We start from the raw sequence: 25,549 nt of genomic DNA, 5'->3' as shown, positions 1-25,549 counted from the left end.
GTACTTTGTTTACATTCAACTGTTTTTTGTCACCGAAATGTCGGCTATAGTTAATTAAGACCACTTGGCTATATACAAAGAATTGTGTAAGTTGTTAGCCAGATACAGACAAGGGTAGACTACGTATGGGGTATGAGACATCCCCCTGCTTCGTGACACTGATAGGTGTATGCAAATGATCCAGAGTAATTGCCGGTTGAGGCAGGTGTTGTCTTGTGAGGTTGAGTGCGCAGGTTCATTTTCCTGTTCACCTGCAGCAGAGACGGTTCGTTCGTTCGAAAGGTAAGTCCAACATCTGATACACTTTGACAATTTGACGTAACTAGCCGTAGAAAAAGATTTGTACTTGGAACAACTCGGTGCCGTATGTACCTGCTTCATCCTTCCCATGTCTTCATAGCCGCTTTAAGAACCGGATTCTAGACAAAATCTCGTAGTCATGGGGAAACCACGTCTTACTCGCTTTGCGTTTCTGGGCTGATCAAAAACTGGGCTGATTCTTAAGTCTTCGCATATTTCTTCACACACAAAACATTAGTTGAACAAGTCTAGAATTCGTGATAAGATAGATTTTAACCTTCAATGATTTGTCCTGCAAAGATTAAGAATTAGGTCACTTGCACCCGACTAGAGCTCTCTGGTCTGTTGTCCTGGCGACGAATCAGACAATGCTTTGTATGTAGAAAATTGTTGTGGGAAAAATGATATAATTGGGTTTTAAGCGTCCTTGATTTAAATCAGATTCTACTAGTCTTTTTTATCTCCTATAACATGTCGAAATATATCTTGACTTGTTGCCAGTTTGACGCTTTGCAACGAGTGTTACCAGCTCTTGACATACTTTTAGTGACAGAAATACTTGAATTATCCTTGCAGTTTGTGCATACTTTTAAAAAATTCGTTGCATTATGAAGTTTTACCTAATATACAATTTCTTTCTACTTAAACTTTTTAAAAATATGATGTGCTGTAGTGAAGATTCCACAAACTTAGATGTGTGGGTGTGGTGTGCCTCAAATCCTTGCTCAAATTTTCTCCCAAAATGGTTGGGACAAAGTACTGAGGCGTACCTTGAATTGACCTATATGTACCGTACCTGAAGGGAATTAACGTTACAAAGGATGCGAAGAAGGAATCTACAGGAAATCATTTTTTTTCTAACGCACCAACCTGTCGACAAGTCCAGAAAACATGGGCAACTAACACTTAGTACCACAGTCCATGTAACGTGTGTTTTGTTCTGGGAACATTAAAACTGACGATGATTTATCCCTTGTCGCACAGTTTTCTGAAGTACCGACGACAGACTACCTAATTACCAACTCAACATGAAGACTCTGGCCATCGTTGTTCTTCTGAGCTTCGCTGCATGTAAGTACAGCTTTTACAAGTCAAGTCAACGACTTTATTTTTCTTCAAAGTGTTTGTTCGGCCACTTTGCCGCTTTTCAACTGGGTCTTACCGTCCGTGAATAGTTTCATCAGGTTGGTAAGTCACTGAATAAAAAGACTGGTTCACATAGTTATGCAGCATTACAATGTGATCCAGTCAGAATTGCCTTGCTTGAAGATGGTGACAGATGGTGGAATAAATCTCTTGGTTGTGTAAAAAAAAGTCTTTTTATTCAAAGGTCTCACCGCCTTCCTGTTAGAAGAAACAACAAAGTAAAAGAAGGAAGTAGCTTTGGGTCTATGGCCAATTATTTTCTCATGTTTACAGAAGACAACACTGTAATCACTGTTCAGTTGCCAGCTAGAAAATTGGTTTACTGTGTTCCTACTGAAGTCGGCACATGTAAATTGGAGGTTGACCGGTCCAACCTGTTTGATTATAGTCGGTGAGTCATACTGGGAAAAAACACAATTTACCGTCTAAAGAGGCCACGCCCTGAAGACAACAATTTACAGATTCACGAAAAGAAGGAATAATTTTGTAAGAATGCATCTAATTAAAGACTGAATCTTTAGCGATTGACGATTTTTGAATCAGCTGTTCCCTTCGGATGATTATAAGATGATACTAAGACACCACGCTTAGTGATATAAGTATTGTATCAAATCTTTGTAGAACACAAAAAAGGGTCACCTGGCTTGTGGTTTGAAAAAGCACTGTTGTCTGATCAAGAGCTACATTCTCATTGAATATCTATACTACCAAATAGTGGCATAACACACACACAAATGATACACACAAAACATGGCTACAGACGACGTCACAAGAACAAGTTGGACTGGTCTGTACAGTAGAGGCACCATGCGGTTACAACAATTCCTGCAAGGACTAGAGAAATGGGGCGATCTCAATTTGCAGTGTATTGAGATCAGAAAGATACACATGAAAAGGGACATAGTCTAAATTTGGAGGAGGATAACTGAAGTAAAGACGGATTTTCATCATTTTGTGCAAGTAGGTAATCAAGTCAGAAATGTACATGCTGAAATGCCAATCATGCAAATTGGAGCTTAAAGTTCTTAAAATCGTTGTTTGTTGATTCAAAAAGCACCACAATAATACGTTAACAAAACAACTTCATATACATGTATATGGTAACAATAAGTTCCAGTATGTTACCCCACTTTCAGGAACGAACAGTCAATTTGTTTTCTGGCCGCACTAGCTTCCACGGACCTAAGATAATCAGCAAATTAAACAAAACCTTAATCTTGTTTCAAACTTTATGATTTTCTTTCCAGACGCGGCCGGTGCGAACATCAACTGTTTCCAGTGTAAGACGAACGTAGTGGACTCCGTTGTGGGCGGCATCACCATGAGTAACCCGTGTCTGGCCATGGCTAATGACGCCAACACCACCGTGCAGACCGCCACCTGCCCCGACACCAGCAAGTGCTACGTACGTACAGTATATACATGTATGATCTCAAAACAGATGCAATTATCTGGCTCATTTTATATATATATATATCTTCCGTGCATCTCTCTCTCTCTCTCTCTCTCTCTCTCTCTCTCTCTCTCTCTCTCTCTCTCTCTCTCTCTCTCTCTCTCTATATATATATATATATATATATATATATATATATATATATATATATATAATATATATATAGAGAGAGAGATGCACGGAAGAGAGGTAGACATAGATATATATATAGATAGAGAGATATGTAGGTAGATGTTGACAGACGCAAAGAGAGAGAGAGAGAGATTGTGTAGCTACAGGGGAAGATGAGTAAGACGCAAGCATATCTGTATCTGTATCTATATAGCCGTTATAACCCGTTTAAACACACCAGCTTCTCAGACGCGCGAAGTCTACATGTGCAATGTCATAGAATCCATTGCACATGTAGACTTTGGCGTCAAATTCAGTGTCTGAGCTGCCTTTAGCTGACCGACACTGACGTACATTTCCCGCCCTTTTCCAGACGAAGATCCGGACCGTTTTTTTACATTCTTTCTATTATTCTTCTAATTTCTTTTATGATTTTTTCTTCCTTATAATCTGCCATCATTTCTTCACTAATTCAGGCATTTTATCATTTAATTCTTTCCCTTTCCTCCGTTTCGTTCACCTGCTTACAGCCTGAAATCATGTCTATTAACTGCTATCCTCTTAACATCACACAACTAACACTAAACAGAAAAAAATGGGATCATTCGTCTTCCACTGTCTTGAAAAAAGAAGTCAAACCCAATAAGTTAGAATTTAGTGTCAGTATTTAGACTAGATAAGTCACATGCTATATTGTTACCAATTGTCTGTCCTGTCCGCCCTTTTCATGTTACATGTACCTGCAATTACGGACAAGACCTTGCAATAAACTTTCAATTGAAACCCATATCGTTGTTTTATTCCAGACGAAGATCCGGACCGTGGCGCAGTACGCCTTCTCGGTGGAGCGGGGCTGCTGGGACAACTATGACGATAAGGACGGCGCCGCCAACTGTGACGCCAAGGAGGACAGCGGCTGTAACGGCATCCTCAAGACCGGCACCTGCTTCAAGTGCTGCAACACTGACAAGTAGGTTTCATTCATTCGTTTCATCATTTATTCATTCACTCGTTCATTCGTTCTTTTTTCGCTCGTTCATTCATTCTTTTGGTCATTCATTCATACAATCATTGATTTATAAATTCATTCATTCATTCGTCCGGCCATTCATTCATTCAGCCATTCATCCAACCACTTAATCATTCATTCGTGTGGGTATTTGGTAGATCGATTGGGGTTGGGAAAGCAAATATCAAGTTCGATGAAGTTCCTAGCGGCCTACTACCGTGCTGCAGTGGAACTTCCGGCTTTGATATCTCGTGTTCTGTGCCACCTGTGGTTTTGATATTTTGGAAGCAAACATTATTGGCAATAAAGTCATTCTTTTCTTATTTTCTTATTCATAGGTGCAACAAGAACTTCGCCCAGCTGTCCGGTGTTAAGAATGGAGTCAGCAGTAGTCACGTGATGTCTGTGCTGGCCCTCCTGCCCGTTGTCATGGCGATGCTCTTGTAGAAATGCGCATGCGCGAACCTGAGAATCAGCTGTGCATGTAGAATGTGCCTCTAAATCTTAGGTATTGATGTTTTGAATTTACGCTCTTTTACAAGCGAGATTTATCAACTGATGACGTTAAGCTCTTAGTCACTAAACTAATTGTATAACAGGAAGAATGTTAACCCGCAATTGAATACCGCTATGAAGAAAAATGTACCAGTGAACTTAAAGTAATCAGTTCTGAATATGTTCTAAATGTAAAGATTTTATACGTCTTTTTAATTTCAACATGATCTGATCAGGTACCTGTAAGTTACAACTGATGTTTTTTCTTCTTTCGCGCTGTACTTATGTGAGAATTATAATGCTATGTGATCGCACAACGTTTCTATTACACCGACAGTGATATGTAATATAGTTTTGTACCGCTAGACGGCACTGTTGCACTGTCTGATGAAGTGTATTCGTTGTGAGGTCTGAAGATTGTTGAGCAACGAACATGCGGAAGGCATGACGTGTACAAATACTGGTATATCTATTACTTAAACAATGTAGTACTTGAAATACATGTAATATTCTACTATGATATTCTACAAAACTCGAAATAAAATCATTGACTACTACTGACTTCCCCCAAACGTGTGTGTGGTTCTGTTCATCGCCTTACTCAAATGTCGCTGTGTGTGTGTTTGTGTGTATATATATATAGTGTGTGTGTGTGTATGTGTGTGTGTGTGCGCGTGTGTTTGTATGTACATGTGTGTGCGTGTGTTTGTATCGGTACATGTACCTGTGCGTGTGTGTGTGTGTGCACATGTGTGTCCGTCTGTCAATTATGTCTTTATCTCTGTGTGTAAGCTTCTGCGGTTCCCCATATAAATGTCAACACGATACAGCATTGCCATACATTCTCGGTGCTACTATTATTGACTGTGGACTGGAAGGGTCGCTGTGTAATGAAGTCTGACTGCATTGTTTCTGGTATTGTAAGGATGATACTGTAAATGCATTTAAGTTCGCGTGGTTTTTATTTCGCGGTAGGGAGAAAATGGAGTGTTCGCGGTGGTTTTAAGTTTGCGTTTAAAACAATAGTAAAACTACAGCCATTGGCGGACAAAAGTTTCCCGGTGGTTTTAAGTTGGCGCCGAACATAAAACCAGTGCGAATATTTATGCATTTACAGTAATTTCCTTTCTTCTCTATTGTTGTTTGATTAATTAAGCAATAATTGATTATATTTAGAAATCGTCAATTTAAAACTAGCTCTTCCTTCTACATTCACAACAATGTTCCTGCGATTGTTGTCAAAATATGTAATTTTTATCACAGAGTTTGATTCAACAATACGAGAAAACAGGCTTTTGTCTTCCAGACAGACATATTTACAACCACACCTAGCACACGCGTACATCTGTCAAAGTCAAGTTTATGGGGCGGGGGGTACAGTATCTTAAGATCGTAGAAAACATAGATGTTAAAGAAACTTCTTATCGTCTGTGCGTTATGCTGATAATTCTTGCGAAAGCGAGGTGATGTGTTTGTGACAAGTTGTGGTCAGTTTTTCTAGACTGTGTTTAAAGGACAGCAGCACAAAAAATTAAAAATCCTACTACTCTATGCTTTATATATTCCAAAGTCAAATTCTTATTTAAAGTTGTATCACATAAGTTCGTCATAGTTCTTGGATTTTCCACCATTTGCAACTTATGCCGTGCTGACGCCTTCTCACCAGATAATTGAATCATGTGACGTCAGTGTTCTAGATTTTTCACCTGATGATTGAATTATATGACGTCTAGTGTCCAGTGTATCATAATTATCAGGTGAGAAGGCGTCAGCACATTATAAGTTGCAAACGGTGGAAAATCCCCAAACTATGACGGACTTATGTGAAACAACTTGAAGTAAGAATTTGACTTTGGAATATATTAAGCATAGCATAGTAGGATTTTCATTTTTTTTTTGTGAAGCTTTCCTTAAAGATAACATTGGCTGGCCCATAATCATGATACACAACGTGCAATGTTTAACGAACCGTGATCTGGGTGCGGCCCTGTTCGGTTCAACCCCAACGCCTGCTGTTGACAGCGGACGACGCCTCGCCCTAGTCCCTATCGTCATACTCTCAGCTGCAGTGCTGTAAATTCATTCAATTTCGCGGTGGTTTTATTACGCGGTAGAAGGAAAAGGAGGTTTTCGCGGTGTTTTGAATTCGCGGTGAAAACAATTCTGTAGTACGGTAGGAAACGCATGTTCGGTGTCATGAATTCACAATGGAGAAGTCTGACTACGAAAACCTTGATATATAACCGGCGCGAAAATTTGAAGCTTTACAGTTCTTCGTAACCTACCAGTCAGGTTTACTTGGCAAGGGTACAGCACCAGTCTTTTGTTATTCATGTCATTCTCTTAGGTTAGATTTGAAAGGTCGTGAACGGAGGCCTACAAGATTGAAACATAAGCTTCTGGGACACAAATAAGGTATAGCTTCTGACATATTATTCCAGTATGACGTTTTACCTTAAGGTGAGATATGTGAAGGTAAAAGTGAAAGTACTTAGGAATGCACTTGGGGTGAGTGTGGGCAAGTTTTGAGACTGACGTTTTTGGACATATTTCAATCAAGGTGTGGCCTACCTGAGTGTGCTCTGTTTACAACATTCCAGAAAAGGTGTCGCATTTTTTTATACAAGCAAATGGCCCACTATGGCTATGTAACTTTACTGAAAGACAGTATAGATCTCTCAAGGGCATTCTGATTTTGCTGCCATGAATGTGTGGTGGAAAGAGTAAGATATAATGTCTAATTCAAAGAAATACTTGCAGGACTCATTACTTGCGTGGTATTTCAGTACATTATTAATATTTGTACGTAACAATAAGGGCATTCATGTGGGAATTCAGACCAGGTATGTTGTGATACAGTAATACCTATGTGACACATGTGAGTTAGATAGACTAGTTCAATGAATTCTTCGTTTTCACGGAACGTTCGAAAACCGCTACGTCACGCTCGGGCGCCATGTTCTATATTTGCAGTGTTATGTAGTTTATGGCAAGTGGGGTATCAACAGATACCAATTATGCAAATAAATACCTAATTTTCATAGTTAATGCAAAAGTGCCAGAATTCATAGGTGGGAAATGATAGGACTGACAATATTGCAACATGTGTAAGGTAGATAAAGATGTTTATGACCAAGCATATATTATGTAAATGTGTAAGTTTCGCGGTGGTTTTAATTTCGCGCTGAAAGTTCACCGCAAAAACCGAGAACATAAAACCACGGCGAACATGTCTGCATTTACAGTATACATGTCCGTATCAGTTGCGTATTAACAAGTTTTTAGTAAAGGTTAAGATTGCAGCCGAGTAAGTCATTTCTTAGATCCCCGCAAACCTCAATTACATAAACAAACAAACAAACAAATATTACTGCGGAACTCATGCGCACTTGAATATATGCACCAGTGTGACAGGGCCCTAAAGCCCCTGTCACACGTGTGCGTATAGCCGTTGCGTGTGAGTTGCGCATTGAAATTTTTTCCATACGCCGCCGAGCGCACAATACGCATCTTACATTAGCCTCCGTTGCAGGCTCTGACGCGGCTTTTTGGGGGCTAAATAATACACTTTTGCAGCCAGCCCGTAACCATGCATCTCAATCGATTTGTGTATGTTTTATGTACGCCGACATACGCACAATACGTCCCAGTAGGCATGATGGTTTTGGGTATGAACGGAATTACGCTAATATGCAAGTCATATCTTATAAATATTTTTCGATTATTTTGATGTATGTGTGAGGCACATATGAATAACGAAATGTGAGTCACGCATTCGTCAAAATAATCGAAAAATTCCACAACTGTTGTGCCTACGGCTGCGTATGAATTTCCTCTCTCTCTCTCTCTCTCTCTCTCTCTCTCTCTCTCTCTCTCTCTCTCTCTCTCTCTCTCTCTCTCACACACACACACACACACACACACACATACACACACACACACACACACACACACACACACACACACACACACACACACACACACACACACACACACACACACACACACACACACACACACACACACACATACACTGCACATGTGTGGCTTCCTAATGACCAAAGGCGCCATCTTCAACTGAAATATGATATGAGTAGGCCGAACTTAACGGCGTCGAGTAACCTTTAAGATTTTTCTGAAACCTCGAGCATGTGCTTAACAATACCACCCGATTCTAGCCGATTCTAAATTTCTCCTGGATGATGTATGAATGATACGCACCAAGCTAGACATTTCCGTGTGACAGTTTTCTAACCGCCGCTATCAGCGTACCAGACAGGTGTGCCATGTTTGTACAGCCGATGAAGCGACACGTACAATGGCGGCTACCTCCCTTCCTTTTTCCACTGCGGTAGTTCTCTGCAGAGTTTTGCGACATTTTATTATATTTTCTATAATTTTGTGTGAATCTACATGTCCTCGTGTCATAGTTTAATTGATTACATGTATTAATGCACTGTTGCAATGTTTTACAGAAAACCACCGGTTTTAAGTCATCCACCTGACAACATGAAGCTACTGGTAGTCGCCGTGTTTCTGAGCCTCGCTGCATGTGAGTTTTCCGAATGTTTCATCACTTTCCACTGAGACGACGACCACTGACTTAAACTCTAATTAGGCCATGTTGATTTGATTATATGGATGACATCCTCTGGGAACCCAAAAACTGATGCGAGCGTGCGAATAAAAAGGAGTTTGGTAAAAAGAAAAGTTGCTTTCATTATGAAATCTACATGGCCAGGAATGCTGGACAAACGACTAACAACCAGAGTATGGTAAACCAAATAACAGATTCTTCATTTTCGTTTCCTCATATCTTATTCTTTGACTTTGTAATTGATTGTAGCATTCCACGACATTAGTATCGTTTTCCAATATTTTGTTTTTGCAATTTACAGCATATATTTGATCATTTTGTAGCTGCTTTGTACGATTTACAGTATCGTTGAAAATCCATAGAATCAAATCAACATGGCCTAGTACAGTTCAAGCGAATTTCATGATAAAGACGAGTATTGTGTGAGTTGTGCGACGTGTTTAATTTGTTGCATTTCAAATCATACTTTTACATCATTGGTCATATTCAATTGAAAGTCACAGGTCATAAAAATACAATTTTGCTCTCTCCACGGTGCCATCCAATGGAAAGGGCGTCTTAACTGCGTCAAAAGCATACACATCATGCATGTAAAAATCTGACAACAACAACAACATTTCTGTTAGAATGGACGCCTTTAGATCAGTATACGTATCACAAAGAAGGCCGGTACCGGTTGAACCGCGTCGGTGTGATGACTCATGTACTGTGCGTGTGATTTCACGGCGGGCTGGATTCTCAGGCCGGCAACGCCTAGAAATAATTTATAGGCATTTTTGCCATACGGCCGCCGTATGGCATTCAGACCGCTCTGAGATTGGCCGGGCGACGGGCGGGCGACGGGCGGGCGACGGGCGGGCGACGGGCGGGCGACGGGCGGGCGTCGGGCGCGTGCATGGTCGGACATCTGTACCTGCTAAACAGGAAGGCACGGCATGTACAGTTTCTTCTGTGGGCCCAACATAGAAAATGTTGAACGATTGCAAAATATTGCTTTGTAGATTAATATTTAACAAAGCAAACGATGTGGTAAAACTATAAAGTTTTCCTTTAAAAGTTTATGTTTTGTAATGGACATAAATCGTTCAAAATGTCTCGCTTGTACAACACTTGGATATGTCGCTCTTGTTACGTATACGGTTGACTTTATCTACTAAAAGACCCTTAACTCGTCACACCAGAATAGCTACATGACTTTAAAAGGGAGTAATATCTAACATTCGTGCGTTTAAATTACCATGTATTTCTAAATTGGTGGCTATACTGTTTATCGATTACCACCTGATATAATGACAATAACATATAGATTCAAGGGAACCATTAACTTTTGTTAACCTCAGGGAAAAGTTGATAGCGGTGCAGGTACGATTGAGAGAGTCGTTGTACCTCACCGAAATGTTCTCTGACGTTGTCTGTTATCCTCTGCAGACGCAGCAAGCCAGACTATCAATTGCTTCCAGTGTGAACAGGGTGCGTTCGACTCTGCCGTGGGCACAATAAGTGGGAACAACGACTGTCTCAGAAAGGCTAACGACGCCAACACGTCTGTGCAGACCGTCACATGTACGGCTGCGGCTAGATGTTACGTAAGTATACCCTGGACATGTAGAACAAGCTAGTTCACTTCCTCCCTCATTACCTCCCTCATTCCCTCCCTCATTCCCTCCCTCATTCCCTCCCTCATTCCATCCCTCATTCCCTCCCTCCTTCCCTCCCTCATTCCCTCCCTCATTCCCTCCCTCTTTCCCTCCCTCCTTCCCTCCCTCCCTCCCTCCCTCATTCCCTCCCTCATTCCCTCCCTCATTCCCTCCCTCATTCCATCCCTCATTCCCTCCCTCCTTCCCTCCCTCATTCCCTCCCTCATTCCCTCCCTCTTTCCCTCCCTCATTCATTCCCTCCCTCCCTCCTTCCCTCCTTCCCTCCCTCCCTTATTCCCTCCCTCATTCCCTCCCTCCCTCCTTCCCTCCCTTCTTCCCTCCCTCATTCCCTCCCTCATTCCCTCCCTCATTCCCTCCCTCATTCCCTCCCTCATTCCCTCCCCCATTCCCTCCCTCCTTCCCTCCCTCCTTCCCTCCCTCCTTCCCTCCCTCCTTCCCTCCCTCCTGAATTCCCTCCCTCATTCCCTCCCTCATTCCCTCCATTATTCCCTCCATCATTCCCTCCCTCATTCCCTCCCTCATTCCCTCCCTCTATCATTCCCTCCATTATTCCCTCCCTCATTCCCTCCCTCATTCCCTCCCCCATTCCCTCCCTCCTTCCCTCCCTCCTTCCCTCCCTCCTTCCCTCCCTCCTTCCCTCCCTCCTGAATTCCCTCCCTCATTCCCTCCCTCATTCCCTCCATCATTCCCTCCCTCATTCCCTCCCTCATTCCCTCCATCATTCCCTCCCTCATTCCCTCCCTCATTCCCTCCCTCCCTCATTCCCTCCCTCATTCCCTCCATCATTCCCTCCTTCATTCCCTCTATCATTCCCTCCATTATTCCCTCCCTCATTCCCTCCCTCATTCCCTCCCTCATTCCCTCCCTCATTCCCTCCCTCATTCCCTCCCTCATTCCCTCCCTCGTTCCCTCCCTCGTTCCCTCCCTCATTCCCTCCCTCATTCCCTCCCTCATTTTCCTCATTCCCTCCCTCATTCCCTCCCTCATTCCCCCCTCATTCCCTCCCTCATTCCCTCCCTCATTCCCTCCCTCACTCTTTACTCAGTCTTCTTCTCACTTCTCACCGATCTTTATTACAGACAAAGATCAAGACCTTTGTTCAGGTCGCCTATGCCATCGAGCGGGGCTGCTGGTCGGATGACGACGACACCTGTGACGAGGAAATAAGTGACGACTGTGACGGAATAATCAAAACTGGCACGTGCTTGAGATGCTGCAACACCGACAGGCATGTCATTATGTAACATGTGAAATAATTGATGAATGGACGAATAAATAAATGGATAAACAAACTCGTTCTCCCAGGGAGGAATTAGGAATGGAAGAAAAGAAAGAATTGAGAAAATGTTGGTTTTGCGAAAGTTGCATGTACACGACCGCAAACAAGCCGATGAAATCCAAAGCCCATGTCACACCACTCAAAACCACTTCAATCTAGTAGATACCTATAGCTACTCGTGGATGTAAAGAAATTAGGCTACGCCCGTTGTGAACCTTAAACTTTAAACGTTTGAAAAGCCATACATACGCATTAGCATCGATATCGTGTCCTAACAGTTGTTTTCCTTTCTCTGACAGGTGCAACAAGAACTTTGCCCAGCTGGACGGACTGCTGGATGCAGTTCAGGTAATACATGTGGGACACATACAGTTCAGATAATACATATGGGACACATACAGTTCGCGTAAGACATGTAGGGCACATACAGTTCAGGTGATACATGTGGGACACATAAAGTTCACGTAATACATGCAGGACACATACAGTTCACGCAATACATGTGGGACACATACAGTTCACGTAATACACGTGGGACACATACAGTTCACGTAATACATGTGGGACACATACAGTTCTGATAATACATGTGGGACACATACAGTTCTGATAATACATGTGGGACACATATAGTTCAAGTAATACATGTGGGATACATACAGGTCCGTCATACATGTGGGCACATACAGTAGCTCCAGATAGACAAGATATTTGGGTACATGTAACTACATTTCCTTTTGGTGATGTATTTAGATTTATCTATACCCTGCAATATTACATTATAGGTTTTATCATCTTTTAATGTTCTGACATCGATTTTTCATTACATACATTTAAAAAAAGGTTATATTGTGATTGGATGTATTAATATGAAATTCAAAACAATTTCACAATAGTAATTGGAATCATTATCATTATGTACTGGTTTCCACATCTGCAGTTGTTAAAACGTCCTGCAGCTGCATGCAGTCTTTCTTTACTAGTTGGGATAATGCCACAGAAAAAGATTTTACAGCAAATCTACTTGCTATTCGATCGGCAGTTAGTGATATGATAGAATGTACATTAATTGGTCTTTTCATGTTGGGTGATTTGTAGTATCTATATTTTGATTTATCTTTAGTTAATGCAATATTTGCTAATCTTTAGGCAGTGCATCTGATCTTGTTTTGACTGATATTTGTTGTATCATTATCTCCATGAAAAATGGAGATATAGTTTTGGGTGTGTCTGTGTGTGTGTTTGTTTGTCTGTCTGTTTGTGTTTCCGCACTACTGTAGTCAGCATAACTCAGGAACCTCTTGATGGATTACGATGATATTTGGTATGTGGGCATGTGTTGTGAAGCCGAAGTTCAAGGTCGATTTTGGGCCCCCTGGTATGTGACCTTGGTACTGCAGCAGAACTTCCATTTTTGTATCTTTTGACCTGGACGTGCTATGGTCTTGATTTTTGGGTGGCTGATAGCTTGTTTCATAAGTGTTTTTAAGGACATTTCATGCTGTAATTTATATTTATAATGGGATATTAGATTATTAGAGCTGCGAAATTAGATTAAATGCTGATTTTGTCTTCATAGGTGACTTCCAGTGGATGTGGGTCCACCAAAGGTTGCTTCCAGATCCCCGCCTGGTGCGCCCCGCCGTCCTGTGACTACTTCTCCTCCTGGCAAACCAGTGGCGACAACGTTCTGTTTGAAATCAGCGGGAGGTCCGACGGTTACGTGGCTGTGGGCGTCTCTCATGATGAGCTGATGGTATGGCGCTTCTTTTTATCACACACATATTCACCTTGCACTCGGTAGGTCCGGAGTTTAAATTCGGCCAGGTCATGTCAAGGACTTGACAATTGGTACATACGGCTTCCTCTGCTTGAGCGCTCACATGTAAAGAAAAGTAACATGATGGGAGTAAAAACTTTGCACCACCAGTGAACAATCCCCTATCAAGTGGTCTGTGTGGGCCAAAGACTATAGACACAGAGATGGACACTGTCCCATACAATGCAAGGTGTGAGAAGGATTCTGACTGGTGATCGATCAAAACGAGCAAACATCAACACTACATTGTTCATTGTCATTACTTTTTTTTCTTTGTTGCAATCTGGTTTCATTCATTCACTCACTCACTCATACAAACTCACTCACTCACTCACCTACTCACTTCACTCAAAGTGGAATTTGTTTATACATGACTGTATATCATTAAATGATAGGGATTAACTATATACAGTACTTTGTAATAAAAGTTGGATATAAAGTATTCACCAAAGTGGACATATTTTTCGAGATCAAATGAAAGCTTATTGGTAAGCGTTTGAACTTGTATACGGAAATAAAATCTTTATTCATCTGAAGTACAGCCAGCAGGTACCCATCAGAGGCTGTTGTATTGTTTTCTTTTAAAGTGCTTGGGGCACCTCCTCGATCTAGGGACGTCCCCCTTTTTACGTCCCCACGGAAAGATGAATGTAGCTCCATCCAACCAGGATGCGCTTTCCCCAAATGCCCTTCCGCGGGGTTTACCATTTATAAACTAATTGGAACCAGGAGCTCAACTGTGAGGCTGCTACCAGTTGAGCTATAGGGACATCCCATAATGAATGAAATGAATGTTGTTTGCATGATTTCAGGGATTGGATGACATCTATGAGTGTGTGTATGACTCAGCCAGAGGCATCACCACTGTCTTCTCCTCCTGGAGCACTGGAAAGTCAATGCCAGAAAGGGACAGTACCCTGAGTGAGGTATGTGCATCTGTATTTGGCGATGCCTCTGAGCGGGTGCATGCTATTGTGTATATAGCCAAATCTAACATTTGCAATCTGACTTTAAGCTTTGTTTAAAGCTGTGTAGTGGGGACGTTCCTACAGTGCTCGGTGGCAACGAGCTCCATTTTTCATGATCTATTTACCTCCGTGAATAGTTTCATCAGGTTGGTAAGTCACTGAATAAAAACACTCTTTTTACACAACCAAGAGATTTATTCAACCGACCCTTCTTCAAGGCAATTCTTACTGGTTCACATTGCACTGCAGCTATAGGTGTCGCTGCTTTTAGATGCGTCTCCCTCATGTAAATACTTTGCGTTTGGGAACGCATCTATAAGCAGCGACACCTGTGCTGCATTGCAATGTGATTTTGTCTAAGTTGTTTTGAAGAAGGTGACAGATGGTCCCCGAAACGAATGAATAAATCTCTTGGTTGTGTAAAAAAAAGAGTGTTTTTTTTAATTCAGTTCTATTTACCTGTTGTCCTAGGGTAGAATCTCGGCTGTGGCAGGGTCGTATGTGGAGGGTGTCGTGTCGTGTAAGGCTGCGGTCAACATGAGGAAGAGACAAGCTGATTTAGTCAACAGCGGGAGGATCTACGACCTGATCAGCGAGTTCTACCTGCTGATGTCGAAGGGGTCAACGACTGGAAGTATGAACTTTAAACTTTGCCTATCAGCAAATAGATGTAAACCATGTAGTATTGTCTGACGAATGTATTCATAGCATACTTATACAGTGCAGTTGTACACTCAAATATGTAGTAGTAGACCAATCCTGACTGCCATCTTGTTAGGATCAGAGGTTAAAAAAGTGGTGCATTTAGCACATAAGAAAACAAGCGAAACACCGGACTGGTTGAAATCCACCAAGGTGAACATGAAACAATGTCATTTTCTGTATGTCTGTGCATGATAATGATATAAGAAGTTTGTAAAAATAGTTTTAAACGTTTTTTGTGTCGTTTACTTTTGGCTGAACCCTAACCCAAGATGAGACTTGACTATGCAAGAAAAAGTATTAAAAAAGGGAAGAAAAAATATCATTCAGTAATGTTCATGTGAACGGTTAACGTTGGACAGTTGGTGCTTTTTTATGCCCAAATATGTGACAAATTTTTGTGTTTCTTCTATAATTTCAGATACTCTGGCGTACCATGCTTCTAATCGTGTGGTTTCGCCTAGCACGGTCGACTTCCAAAGAAACACCCTAGTGAATGGAGTCAGCAGTAGTCACGTGATGTCTGTGCTGGCCCTCTTGCCCGTTGCCATGGCGATGCTCCTGTAGAAATGCGCATGCGCAACCAGAGCCACGCCACAGAACCAGTTGTGCATGTAGTATGTACCTCTAAATCTGAGGTGTTGGTGTTTTCAATTTACGCTCGTTTACAAGTGAAATTTATTCATCGATGGCGTAGCACTTAGTCACGAAACTGATTGTATCACAATAAGAATGTTAGCCCGTGATTAAATACCGCTATGGAGAAAAACATGTACCGGTGAACTTAAAGTAATATGTTCTAAATATAATGATCTTATACGTCTTTTTAATTTTAACCATGACCTGATAAGGTATCTGTAAGTTACAACTGGTGTTTCTTTCGCGCTGTACTAGTGTGAGTATTGTAATGCTATATAATCGCCCAACATTTCTATTACACATACTTTTTATTACTTTGTTATGATAGTTGTTATATAATATAGTAATATGTTAATACTATATTATTGGCACCCGACATAAGTCAGTAAGTCAAGTAAGTCATTACTATATGTAATACAGTTTTGTACCGCTAGACGGCACTGCTGCACTGTCTGATGATGTATGTTCGTTGGGAGATTTGACGATCGTTGAGCAACGAACACGCGGAAGACATAACGTGCACAAATACTGATATCTATTACTTTAACAATGTCTAGATACTTTAAGATACACTTTGGCATTTCACTGGGTCAATGAAATACTGGAATAAAAGCTTTGACTGTCGCCGTCTTCTCAAAAAAAAGTTTTTTTCGGTAGCGTGTGTGTGGTTCTGTTTACAGCCTTACCCAAAGGTCACTATGTATATATTTGTATGTTTACGTGTGTTTGTGTGTGTAGATATATATATGTGTGTGTGTGTGTGTGTGTGTGTGTGTTTGTGTGCGTTTGTGATTGTGTGTATATGTGAGTGTGTGTGTGTTTGTGTGTGTGTGTGTGTTTTTTCTGTGTGTTTGTGAGTGTGATTGTGTGTATATGTGAGTTTGTGTCTGTTTGTGTGTGTGTGTGAGTGTGTGTACTAGTGTGTGCGTCTGTTGTGTGTGTATATGTATGTGTGTTTGTGTTGGAACAATGACATCAAGCAATATTTTCTTTAATTTAGACAGAGTCAAGTTGAAAACAGCCCCCTTTCACATATATCATGTACCCTCCCTCAAAAGACTACGATCTTTGTCAAAATGCGTGCCTTTCACGGGAGTGTTTGATTCAACAATGCCAGAAAACCGGTTTTCGGCCTTGCCTACCCAGACCACGATTGTAGTGACGCATGCTCACACGTACTGACGTAGCTCATGCAGTCATACATCTGTCAATGTCAAATCACGGGGGTACAGTATCTTAGAATCTTAAAACTATATATGAAAATTTTGAGAAACATTCCGCATCTATATCCTCTGAGTTCAAGGTATACTCTTCAAATAAACCTTTACTAGTGACCAACTTTACATTAGGATCACCTAGGAAAAGATATACCGTCAAACCTACACAAGTGATCACCTCTACATAAGGACCACCTGGCCAATGTGACTATTTTTGTGTAGTTAGATATTTTTCCATTGACACGAGCATTAAGAATCCTGTCTAAAGTGACAACCTGTACCCATAGACCAAATTTTGTAGGTCCCCTGAGTGGTCTTCTTGTTCAAGGTTGATTGTATTTCTTATCAAAACGCGGTAACGTGCTTATGACAAAATATGGTCATTTGTAAAGGACACGGAGTTTGTTTGAAGATAACATTGGCTGGTTCATAATCACAGGTACCCAATGTACAATGTTTAATGACCCGTGATGTAGGTGTGGCCTTGCTTGGTTCAACGGGCGCACTTTGCTGTTGACAGCGGACGGAGAAACATCTCTTTTTCCCAGGTAAGTTCCAAAACGACTAGAACCCGCGTAAATGTTGTCTAGAAACACGAGAAAAGCGCAAGTAGAGTTATAGAATGATAAATTATAATGTTTCCTTTCCAACCCGCCTCTGTGCAGTGAGAGGAGGATATCTACCGATTTAGTTGTTGTTTCTGAGTGAACAATGCGGTGGGTGCCACAGTATCTAGCTTCAGGCGATTCTAGTTAGATATCTTTAGTGGCAACGACAACTAAACGTTGGAATGTCAACTTTTCTACCCTTTTTCAAAGCTTTCTGACGGTGTGAATAGTTTGATATTTTTCGTAAAAATGTGTGGTAGATTTCCTTATGATCACAATAATCCATAACGTCTGTTAGCGTAATTCTGCCATGTCATATGCTACTAATATGCGCCACCCTGACAAAATGCGCCCAAACAGATCTCCAACCCAACATGCCTTAGTATAATACACTCCTGTCTATCTAAACTGTACATACCCGAGGACGCTGCACTAGAGAACTCTCAAACACACTGGTTCTCAAAGTGACGGATATATGTAACCCGGCAGATAAATGTTATGACTCGGTGCGTGCAACACTGTGATTTGCCACGCCTCAAGGTCTTACTGCTTTGTTCGAGTCGCTGCGTTAAAATGTCGCTGACTAAGCTTAAGGCCCCCGACCCGTTTCCACCAGGCGGCCGTCACTGAGCGAACAACAAGGACTTGTAGCCTCCACCGGGCCCTCCTACAGGCGTATGGATCGTAGAATTCGGTAGAAAACGGAATAATCAGCCTGTAGAGTCAGTCCACGGCCTGCAAATGGAACCCTGGCGCATGGCAAAAATATTCTCCCTATAACCTACGTAGTTAGTCTGGTAGACACTGCTGAATTTGTGTGATTTCATAACTTGATTATAAAGCACTATGTAGGAGTATGATTTAGAAGACAATAGAACACAAAAACGGTCTTTATCTAAGAAATTCGTTGCGCATCCTATCAGATTGACAATGTCTCCACAGCGTTCTGTGTGAAGTTGGCATCGTTCGCGGAACAAGCGAGTTTCCGCGAATGTCAGTTTCTTATGAAAGTGCTTACTGTAGTGAACACAGTGTTATATATGTTGGCAGTGAAGCGGTCTGGAACAAAGGAGTACTTGTCTTCGTACAGTAACTGTAAACAACAGTCGCTTCTTGCCCAATACATGACCGTGATTTGACCGCTTGTATTTTCTATTCGGGTATGCAACGTGGTAGTTTGTATAGGTCATGTTGTATTGTTCTTTTAGTGGATGGAGGAAGAATTGTAATGTATTCAGCGCCTCTTTTACTCTTCCTACATATTGGGTTAAACCAAAAGAATAGTTGTCAAATAGATAATATATATCCCTTGGTGGTCTTTCTATATCATGGGCTTTATCAACATTATCAGGTTTTCGATAATTTTATGTGAATCTACATGTCCTTGTGGAATATTAATTGATTACATGTATCAATGCACTGTTTCAATGTTTCACAGAGAAATCACCGGTTCCAAGTCATCCACTGACAACATGAAGCTACTGCTCGTCGCCGTGTTTCTGAGCATCGCTGCATGTGAGTTTTCCTTATATCTAATTACTTCGCTCATGAAGCTGCTGCCCCGTTCGGAGGCCTTCCCTTCCAGTCCGTTTCAGCGACACTTCTGTCGACTAGTCCGTCCTCGGTAATGCTAGGGTCACATTTCCAATCCGGGGCCCGACCGGGCAGTCTTTGGGAACGAAAATTATGATATAAAAAGGCAACCAAAACACAAAACGTACGCAAAATTATCTAAGAGCATAGCTTGTGCAAATGTATGGGCATACACTTTGATTTTTCGTTTCCGTAAGCAGCCCGGTCGGGCCCCGGTGACCCTACGTCACCCTAGCATAAGTGGGCCTCCCTGTGCCGTGGCGGCCTGATGGCACTTTTTTAGGTATACAAGCAACTTCAAATATCTAGCAATATTTTTTTAGCTGTGTATGTTTTTTGTCAATATGGGCCATCGAACCTGAAATTAACAATAATAAACTTCCCAGTTTCTACGAAGACGACGACCATTGAGTGACTAAAACTCTAACAAGTACAATTCAATCGAGTTTCATGATAAAGTCGTGTATTGTGCGTGTTTCATCATGTGCGTGTTTAATTTGTTGTATTTCAAATCAATTACTTTAAATTTACATCATTGGTCATTTTCAATTGAAAGTCACAGGTCATGAAAATTCAATTTTGCTCGCTCCACGGGCCCATCCAGTGTAAAGGGGGTCTTAACTGTGCCAAACCATACACATCATACATGTAAAAATCTGACAACAACAACAACATTTCTGTTAAAATTGACGCCCTTAGATCAGTATCACAAAGCAGGCTAGTACCGGTTGGACCGCGTCGGGGTGATGACTCATGTACTGTGCGTGTGACCTCATGCCTGGCTGGGTTCTCAGGCCGGCAACGCCTAGAAATAATCTATCTGGCATTTTTACGTAACTATATGGTTGCCTTAATCTACTAAAAGACCCTTAACTCGTCACGCCAGAATAGCTTAATGACTTTAAAAGGGATTAAAATCTAACTTTCGTGCGCGACATTTTTCAATTACCATGTATTTCTAAATTGGTGGCTATACTGTTTATCGATTACCACCTGATATAATGACAATAACATATAGATTCAAGGGAACCATCAACTTTTGTTAACCTCAGGGAAAAGTTGATAGCGGTATAGTTACGTTTAAAATGGCGTACACGTATATGGTAATATTCTGATTGAGAGAGTCGTTGCACCTCACCGAAATGTTCTCTGACGTTGTCCCTTGTTCTCTGCAGACGCAGCAAGCCAGGCTATCAATTGCTTCCAGTGTGAACAGGGTGCGTTCGACTCTGCCGTGGGCACAATAAGTGGGAACAACGACTGTCTCACAAAGGCTAAAGACGCCAACACGTCTGTGCAGACCGTCACATGTACGGCTGCGGCTCAATGTTACGTAAGTATGTTCTGGATATGTAGAACAACCTAGTTTACTTCCTCCCTCATTCCCTCCCTCATTTCCTCCCTCCTTCCCTCCCTCCTTCCCTCCCTCATTCCCTCCCTCATTCCCTCCATCATTCCATCCCTCATTCCCTCCTTCCCTCTCTCATTCCCTCCCTCCCTCATTCCCTCCCTCATTCCCTCTCTCATTCCCTCTCTTATTCCCTCCCTCCCTCATTCCCTCCCTCATTCTCTCTCTCATTCCCTCCCTCATTCCCTCCCTCATTCCCTCCCTCATTCCCTCCCTCCCTCATTCCCTCCCTCATTCTCTCTCTCATTCCCTCCCTCATTTCCTCCCTCATTTCCTCCCTCATTTCCTCCCTCATTTCCTCCCTCCCTCATTCCCTCCCTCATTCCTTCCCTCATTCCCTCCCTCCCTCATTCCCTCCCTCCCTCCCTCATTCCCTCCCTCATTCCCTCCCTCATTCCATCTCTCATTCCCTCCCTCGTTCCCTCCCTCGTTCCCTCCCTCATTCCCTCCCTCATTCCATCTCACATTCCCTCCCTCGTTCCCTCTCTCATTCCCTCTCGTTCCCTCCCTCATTCCCTCCCTCCCTCATTCCCTCCCTCCCTCATTCCCTCCCTCATTCCCTCCCTCATTCCCTCCCTCATCCCCTCCCTCATTCCCTCCCTCATACCATCCCTCATTCCCTCCCTCATTCCCTCCCTCATTCCCTCCCTCTCATTCCCTCCCTCATTCCCTCCCTCCCTCATTCCTTCCCTCCCTCATTCCCTCCCACATTCCCTCTCTCATTCCCTCTCGTTCCCTCCCTCATTCCCTCCCTCCCTCATTCCCATCCTCCCTCATTCCCTCCCTCATCCCATCCCTCATTCCCTCCCTCATTCCCTCCCTCATTCCATCCCTCACTCTTTACTCAGTCTTCTTCTCACTTCTCACCGATCTTTATTACAGACAAAGATCAGGACCATTGCCAGCTACGCCTATGCCATCGAGCGGGGCTGCTGGTCGGATGACGACACCTGTGCCGAGGAAATGGAAGACGACTGTGATGGAACACTCAAAACTGGCACGTGCTTGAAATGCTGCAACACTGACAGGCATGTCATTACATGTTACATGTGAATGAATGAAGGAAGGAAGGAAGGAAGGAAGGAAGGAAGGAAGGAAGGAAGGAACGAATGAATGAATGAATGTATGTATGTATGAATGAATGAATGAATGAATGAATGAATGAATGAATGAATGAATGAATGAATGAAGGTAGGAATGAAAGAATGAACGAATGACCTCGTTCTCCCAGGGAGGAATCAAGAACGTAATGAAGGAAAGAATGAAGAAAATGTTGGTTTTGTGAAAGTTGCATCTACACAACCACCTAGCCACCAAACATCGCCACCAAGCTGATGAAATCCAAAGCTCATATCACGCCACTGTTACCACTTCGATCGAGTAGATACCTAGGTGTAAAGACCTTAGGCTATGCCTGTTGTGAACCTAAGCCTTTAAACGTTTGAAAAGCCATACATACGCATAATCATTGATATCGTGTCCTAACAGTTGTTTTCCCTTCTCTGACAGGTGCAACAAGGGCTTTGCCCAGCTGACCGGAGTGCTGAACGGCGTGACCGGACTCCACCAGCTGTCTGTGCTGGCGCTGTTACCGGTCGCCGTCGCCATGCTCTTCTAAAACATGGTCGCAAAGTCTCTACTAGAATACTTTGGTTGATGGAAAATTAACAGACACAAACTTGTAGCAGACAATGGTCGAGAAGAGAAGTTTTTACATATGAAGGACCTTCATCTTTGACCTTGCGGATGCGTACTCGGAATCGTGAATGACCTTAAACGTTTAATTTTCCAGCAAACCACGGAGTCTTGTAGAGACACATAGCGGTCACAACCGCCGCACGATAGGTTTGTGGCAGCAAATTGAGCAACATTCTTAGAACAGCCGTAGAGATTTATGTGTCAGAGATAATTTTCCCCACGGCAAAAGTCGCAAGACGTCTGCCACTGACTCCCTATGGCTTAATACAACCAACGGCAAAAATGCGCCTTTAATTAGGATCTAGCTGTCTTTCGAAGTAACGTTTCATTTATTCATTTATTCATTCATTCAGACATTCATTCATTCATTCATTCATTCATTCGTCTGTTCATTCATTCATTCATAAAATCTTTCGTTCTTTTACTCATTTTACTCAATATTGCATCAGTTCATTCATACCCGACCTGATAAGAAAAGTTGTTCATCCATCTTCAAAACCATCAACCCTTTTTGTTAACCATATAGAGTATCAGTAAACTTTCAAAGACAATTTTAAAACGCCATTAATAAGCTATCAGCCTAGATGAGTTGATTGATATGCAGTTCACCAACGTAACACTATGTGACGCGCTTTCTTGTGAAGCATGTTCTTTGGGAGATCTTCGGATCGTTGAACAGGACATGTGGAAGATTCGTCCGATCTCCAAGCAGATGTTGGGATGGAAGAGAGTAACGGCTTCAATCAATCAATAAACCAATCAATAAACCAATCAATCAATCAATAAACCAATCAATCGATCTATCAAACAAAGGACTAGCAGCCAGGGTTTGAATTATTCCTTGTTCTACAGAGCTTCGGGCAGTTCATAATTATCATCAATGTAGTCACATATCAGTAACGGAGGAAGGACGCCATTGCTCCCTATTATCAGCTGCTAGACGTTGCGCCTCCTCCCAACCATAACCGTCTCTGCAAGGTTTCGCTCTACTGTTATTTTCGCCACCTCTCTAACAGTTCATATCAGCTATCAGAGAAGTTATAGCCTGGTATCCCAGACCTATTGTAGCTTCCGAATGTCCTTTGTTCTTTCCGCAAATGACTCGGCAGCCATCATGAGGCTAGGATGATAGGCTAGAAAAGTCCGGCATTCAGGAAATGTTACGATCCTCTACCCCACATCTGCTTGGAGATTTCAGTCGGCTTTAGCGTACAGCAGTGAGACTGCATCAGCGTAACCATGGCAACGCGTGGCTGTGAAATTGTCTTCATTGTGCACACTGCCACGTTGTTGTTGCTTTGCTTAAGAACGTTCGTACTAAATTTTTATCGAGAAATAAAATGGTGGGAACGCTACCTCTGCTTTGTCGTCCTTCACTCAGTACAAACATATGTTCTGTTAACATGTATAGTGTGGATATCTTGCGATAATATGAGCTGAACGAAACGAAGTTAAAAAGCTAAATTGGCCAGAAAGAGATGAATAGCAATAGGGAGACAGAGATATATGATAGAGGGAGATACAAGGACGGAGAGAGTGAGTGAGAGAGATTGAAACACACACGAGAAAGTAAGAAAGAGACAGAGAGAGAAAGAGGGGGCAAGGGACTTCCACAGAACTAAATACCCCTCTTCTTTATAAAGGTATATGTTACGTAACGTCTCCAATAAAACTGTACAAAGCATTCAGGCATTGTGACAACCGATGTAACGCCAACGCCATTCGCTGCCATCGATCCCTCTTATGTGTAGTACCAACCTAACGTAATGTATCTTTAAATAACTCCTGGTACGAAAGGTTTCCAGCGTTTCATATCCCACTCTCCGCCTCCCACTACACAATTAAGAACCTGAGCTCATTATTTCCCTACCAGATCGCCCGGGGCGTTCAAACTAAAGTTAAACACATCATCCATCATCCCCGGAGAACCCAGCTCCCAGGAGCGGCTGGTACTTAGCCGCGTGTCTGTCACTGCCAAGGGTAACCACCTGCAGGCTGAAAGCGCCGCGGTCCGGGTTTTGATATCGCTGTTAGGCCACAGCAAGTAGATTTGATGGATGACATCCACTGCAGAATCGAAATCTAGTGCAACAAGATGCCTAAATTGTCAAAAAAAGAAAATTAAGTTCTTTTGAGGAAATAAAGTTTTAAGCGTTCCAAAATACTTCACTCTTTGTGTCTTATATGTAACCAAACGAGATAGCACGCCTGAAAGAAGTATATATACACTTTGGATGTCTCTGCGGAGGTTGATTTGTATCATAGACATTCCAATTACAAAAAACAATATTCCATTGTTAACGCTTGCATGCCACCGCGCACTGCCGTCTTGTTAATTGCTACATGGCTCTCCCGATAACCTTTGACCTCAAATCAAGTCGGGAAGTGTTCAACTCACGTCGTCACGGCCTTGAGGCCCAGAAATCTGACAAGGAGATGAAATGTTTTTCTGTAAAGATTTGTTATAAAACGCTTTTACTTCCCTTTACTGCTCTATCGTTTAAGGGGGGAAACTCCGTCCAGCAAACTGTGTTCCCCGTCAGCTGCATTTCCCCAAAATTGCGGTTGATTTTGACATATTTTTTTCTTATTGTAAAAGTGACGTTACAGTAATTGTTCGCAGGTGGTTGTTTGCAAAACGTTTCTAAATTCTGTCATCGCCTTTTTGTCAAAGGGCGCGATTTGTTGATAAATTTTGTAAGAACTGCGCCACTACTTCTGTTAGCAATGCGCTGTATCAGCATTTTGCCATCCACAGGAGTTACAGTTAGGACTGTACCCAAGGTAAAACTAGCCTGGTCCCAGTCTCTGGGGGTCGGCTTAGGGACGTTTTACCGAGCCCAGTCTGC

The 25,549-nt window shown here is 42.3% G+C and overlaps 2 protein-coding genes across 4 annotated transcripts; both read left to right on the top strand.

The window, feature by feature from the left end:
- The first annotated feature begins 152 nt into the window (after positions 1-152).
- On the top strand, positions 153-16,800 carry LOC136444427 (putative ferric-chelate reductase 1 homolog). Of its 3 annotated transcripts, none has more exons than XM_066441975.1 (9): positions 153-282; positions 1,285-1,371; positions 2,694-2,851; positions 3,817-3,980; positions 12,348-12,396; positions 13,628-13,804; positions 14,680-14,793; positions 15,307-15,469; positions 15,959-16,800. In XM_066441975.1, the coding sequence occupies exons 2-9, from the start codon at positions 1,329-1,331 to the stop codon at positions 16,102-16,104; spliced, it is 1,014 nt and encodes a 337-aa protein (XP_066298072.1). In that variant the 5' UTR covers positions 153-282; positions 1,285-1,328; the 3' UTR covers positions 16,105-16,800. The 3 variants fall into 3 exon arrangements, with proteins under 3 accessions (XP_066298072.1, XP_066298073.1, XP_066298074.1); XM_066441976.1 differs by lacking the exons at positions 153-282; positions 1,285-1,371; positions 2,694-2,851; positions 3,817-3,980 and adding exons at positions 6,797-6,929; positions 8,990-9,066; positions 10,540-10,697; positions 11,849-11,997; XM_066441977.1 differs by lacking the exons at positions 153-282; positions 1,285-1,371; positions 2,694-2,851; positions 3,817-3,980 and adding exons at positions 6,861-6,974; positions 8,990-9,066; positions 10,540-10,697; positions 11,849-11,997.
- Positions 16,801-17,924: 1,124 nt separating this feature from the next.
- Positions 17,925-24,055, top strand: LOC136444428 (uncharacterized). Its single transcript, XM_066441978.1, has 5 exons — positions 17,925-17,941; positions 19,440-19,516; positions 20,770-20,927; positions 21,885-22,030; positions 22,512-24,055. The coding sequence occupies exons 2-5, from the start codon at positions 19,474-19,476 to the stop codon at positions 22,618-22,620; spliced, it is 456 nt and encodes a 151-aa protein (XP_066298075.1). The 5' UTR covers positions 17,925-17,941; positions 19,440-19,473; the 3' UTR covers positions 22,621-24,055.
- The last annotated feature ends 1,494 nt before the right edge of the window (positions 24,056-25,549 follow it).

This window comes from Branchiostoma lanceolatum, chromosome 11 (assembly GCF_035083965.1).
Source record: "Branchiostoma lanceolatum isolate klBraLanc5 chromosome 11, klBraLanc5.hap2, whole genome shotgun sequence".
Classification (NCBI taxonomy): Eukaryota; Metazoa; Chordata; class Leptocardii; order Amphioxiformes; family Branchiostomatidae; genus Branchiostoma; species Branchiostoma lanceolatum.
This window is presented reverse-complemented; position numbering and strand designations above follow the sequence as displayed.

Excerpts from the sequence above, each read along its gene's own strand:
- LOC136444428 (XM_066441978.1), top strand. The coding sequence starts at position 19,474 with ATGAAGCTACTGCTCGTCGCCGTGTTTCTGAGCATCGCTGCAT. Across the intron at positions 20,928-21,884 it reads CGGCTGCGGCTCAATGTTAC|ACAAAGATCAGGACCATTGC; the intron begins GTAAGTATGTTC and ends TCTTTATTACAG. Across the intron at positions 22,031-22,511 it reads AAATGCTGCAACACTGACAG|GTGCAACAAGGGCTTTGCCC; the intron begins GCATGTCATTAC and ends CTTCTCTGACAG.
- LOC136444427 (XM_066441975.1), top strand. The coding sequence starts at position 1,329 with ATGAAGACTCTGGCCATCGTTGTTCTTCTGAGCTTCGCTGCAT. Across the intron at positions 2,852-3,816 it reads CCGACACCAGCAAGTGCTAC|ACGAAGATCCGGACCGTGGC; the intron begins GTACGTACAGTA and ends GTTTTATTCCAG. Across the intron at positions 15,470-15,958 it reads GAAGGGGTCAACGACTGGAA|ATACTCTGGCGTACCATGCT; the intron begins GTATGAACTTTA and ends CTATAATTTCAG.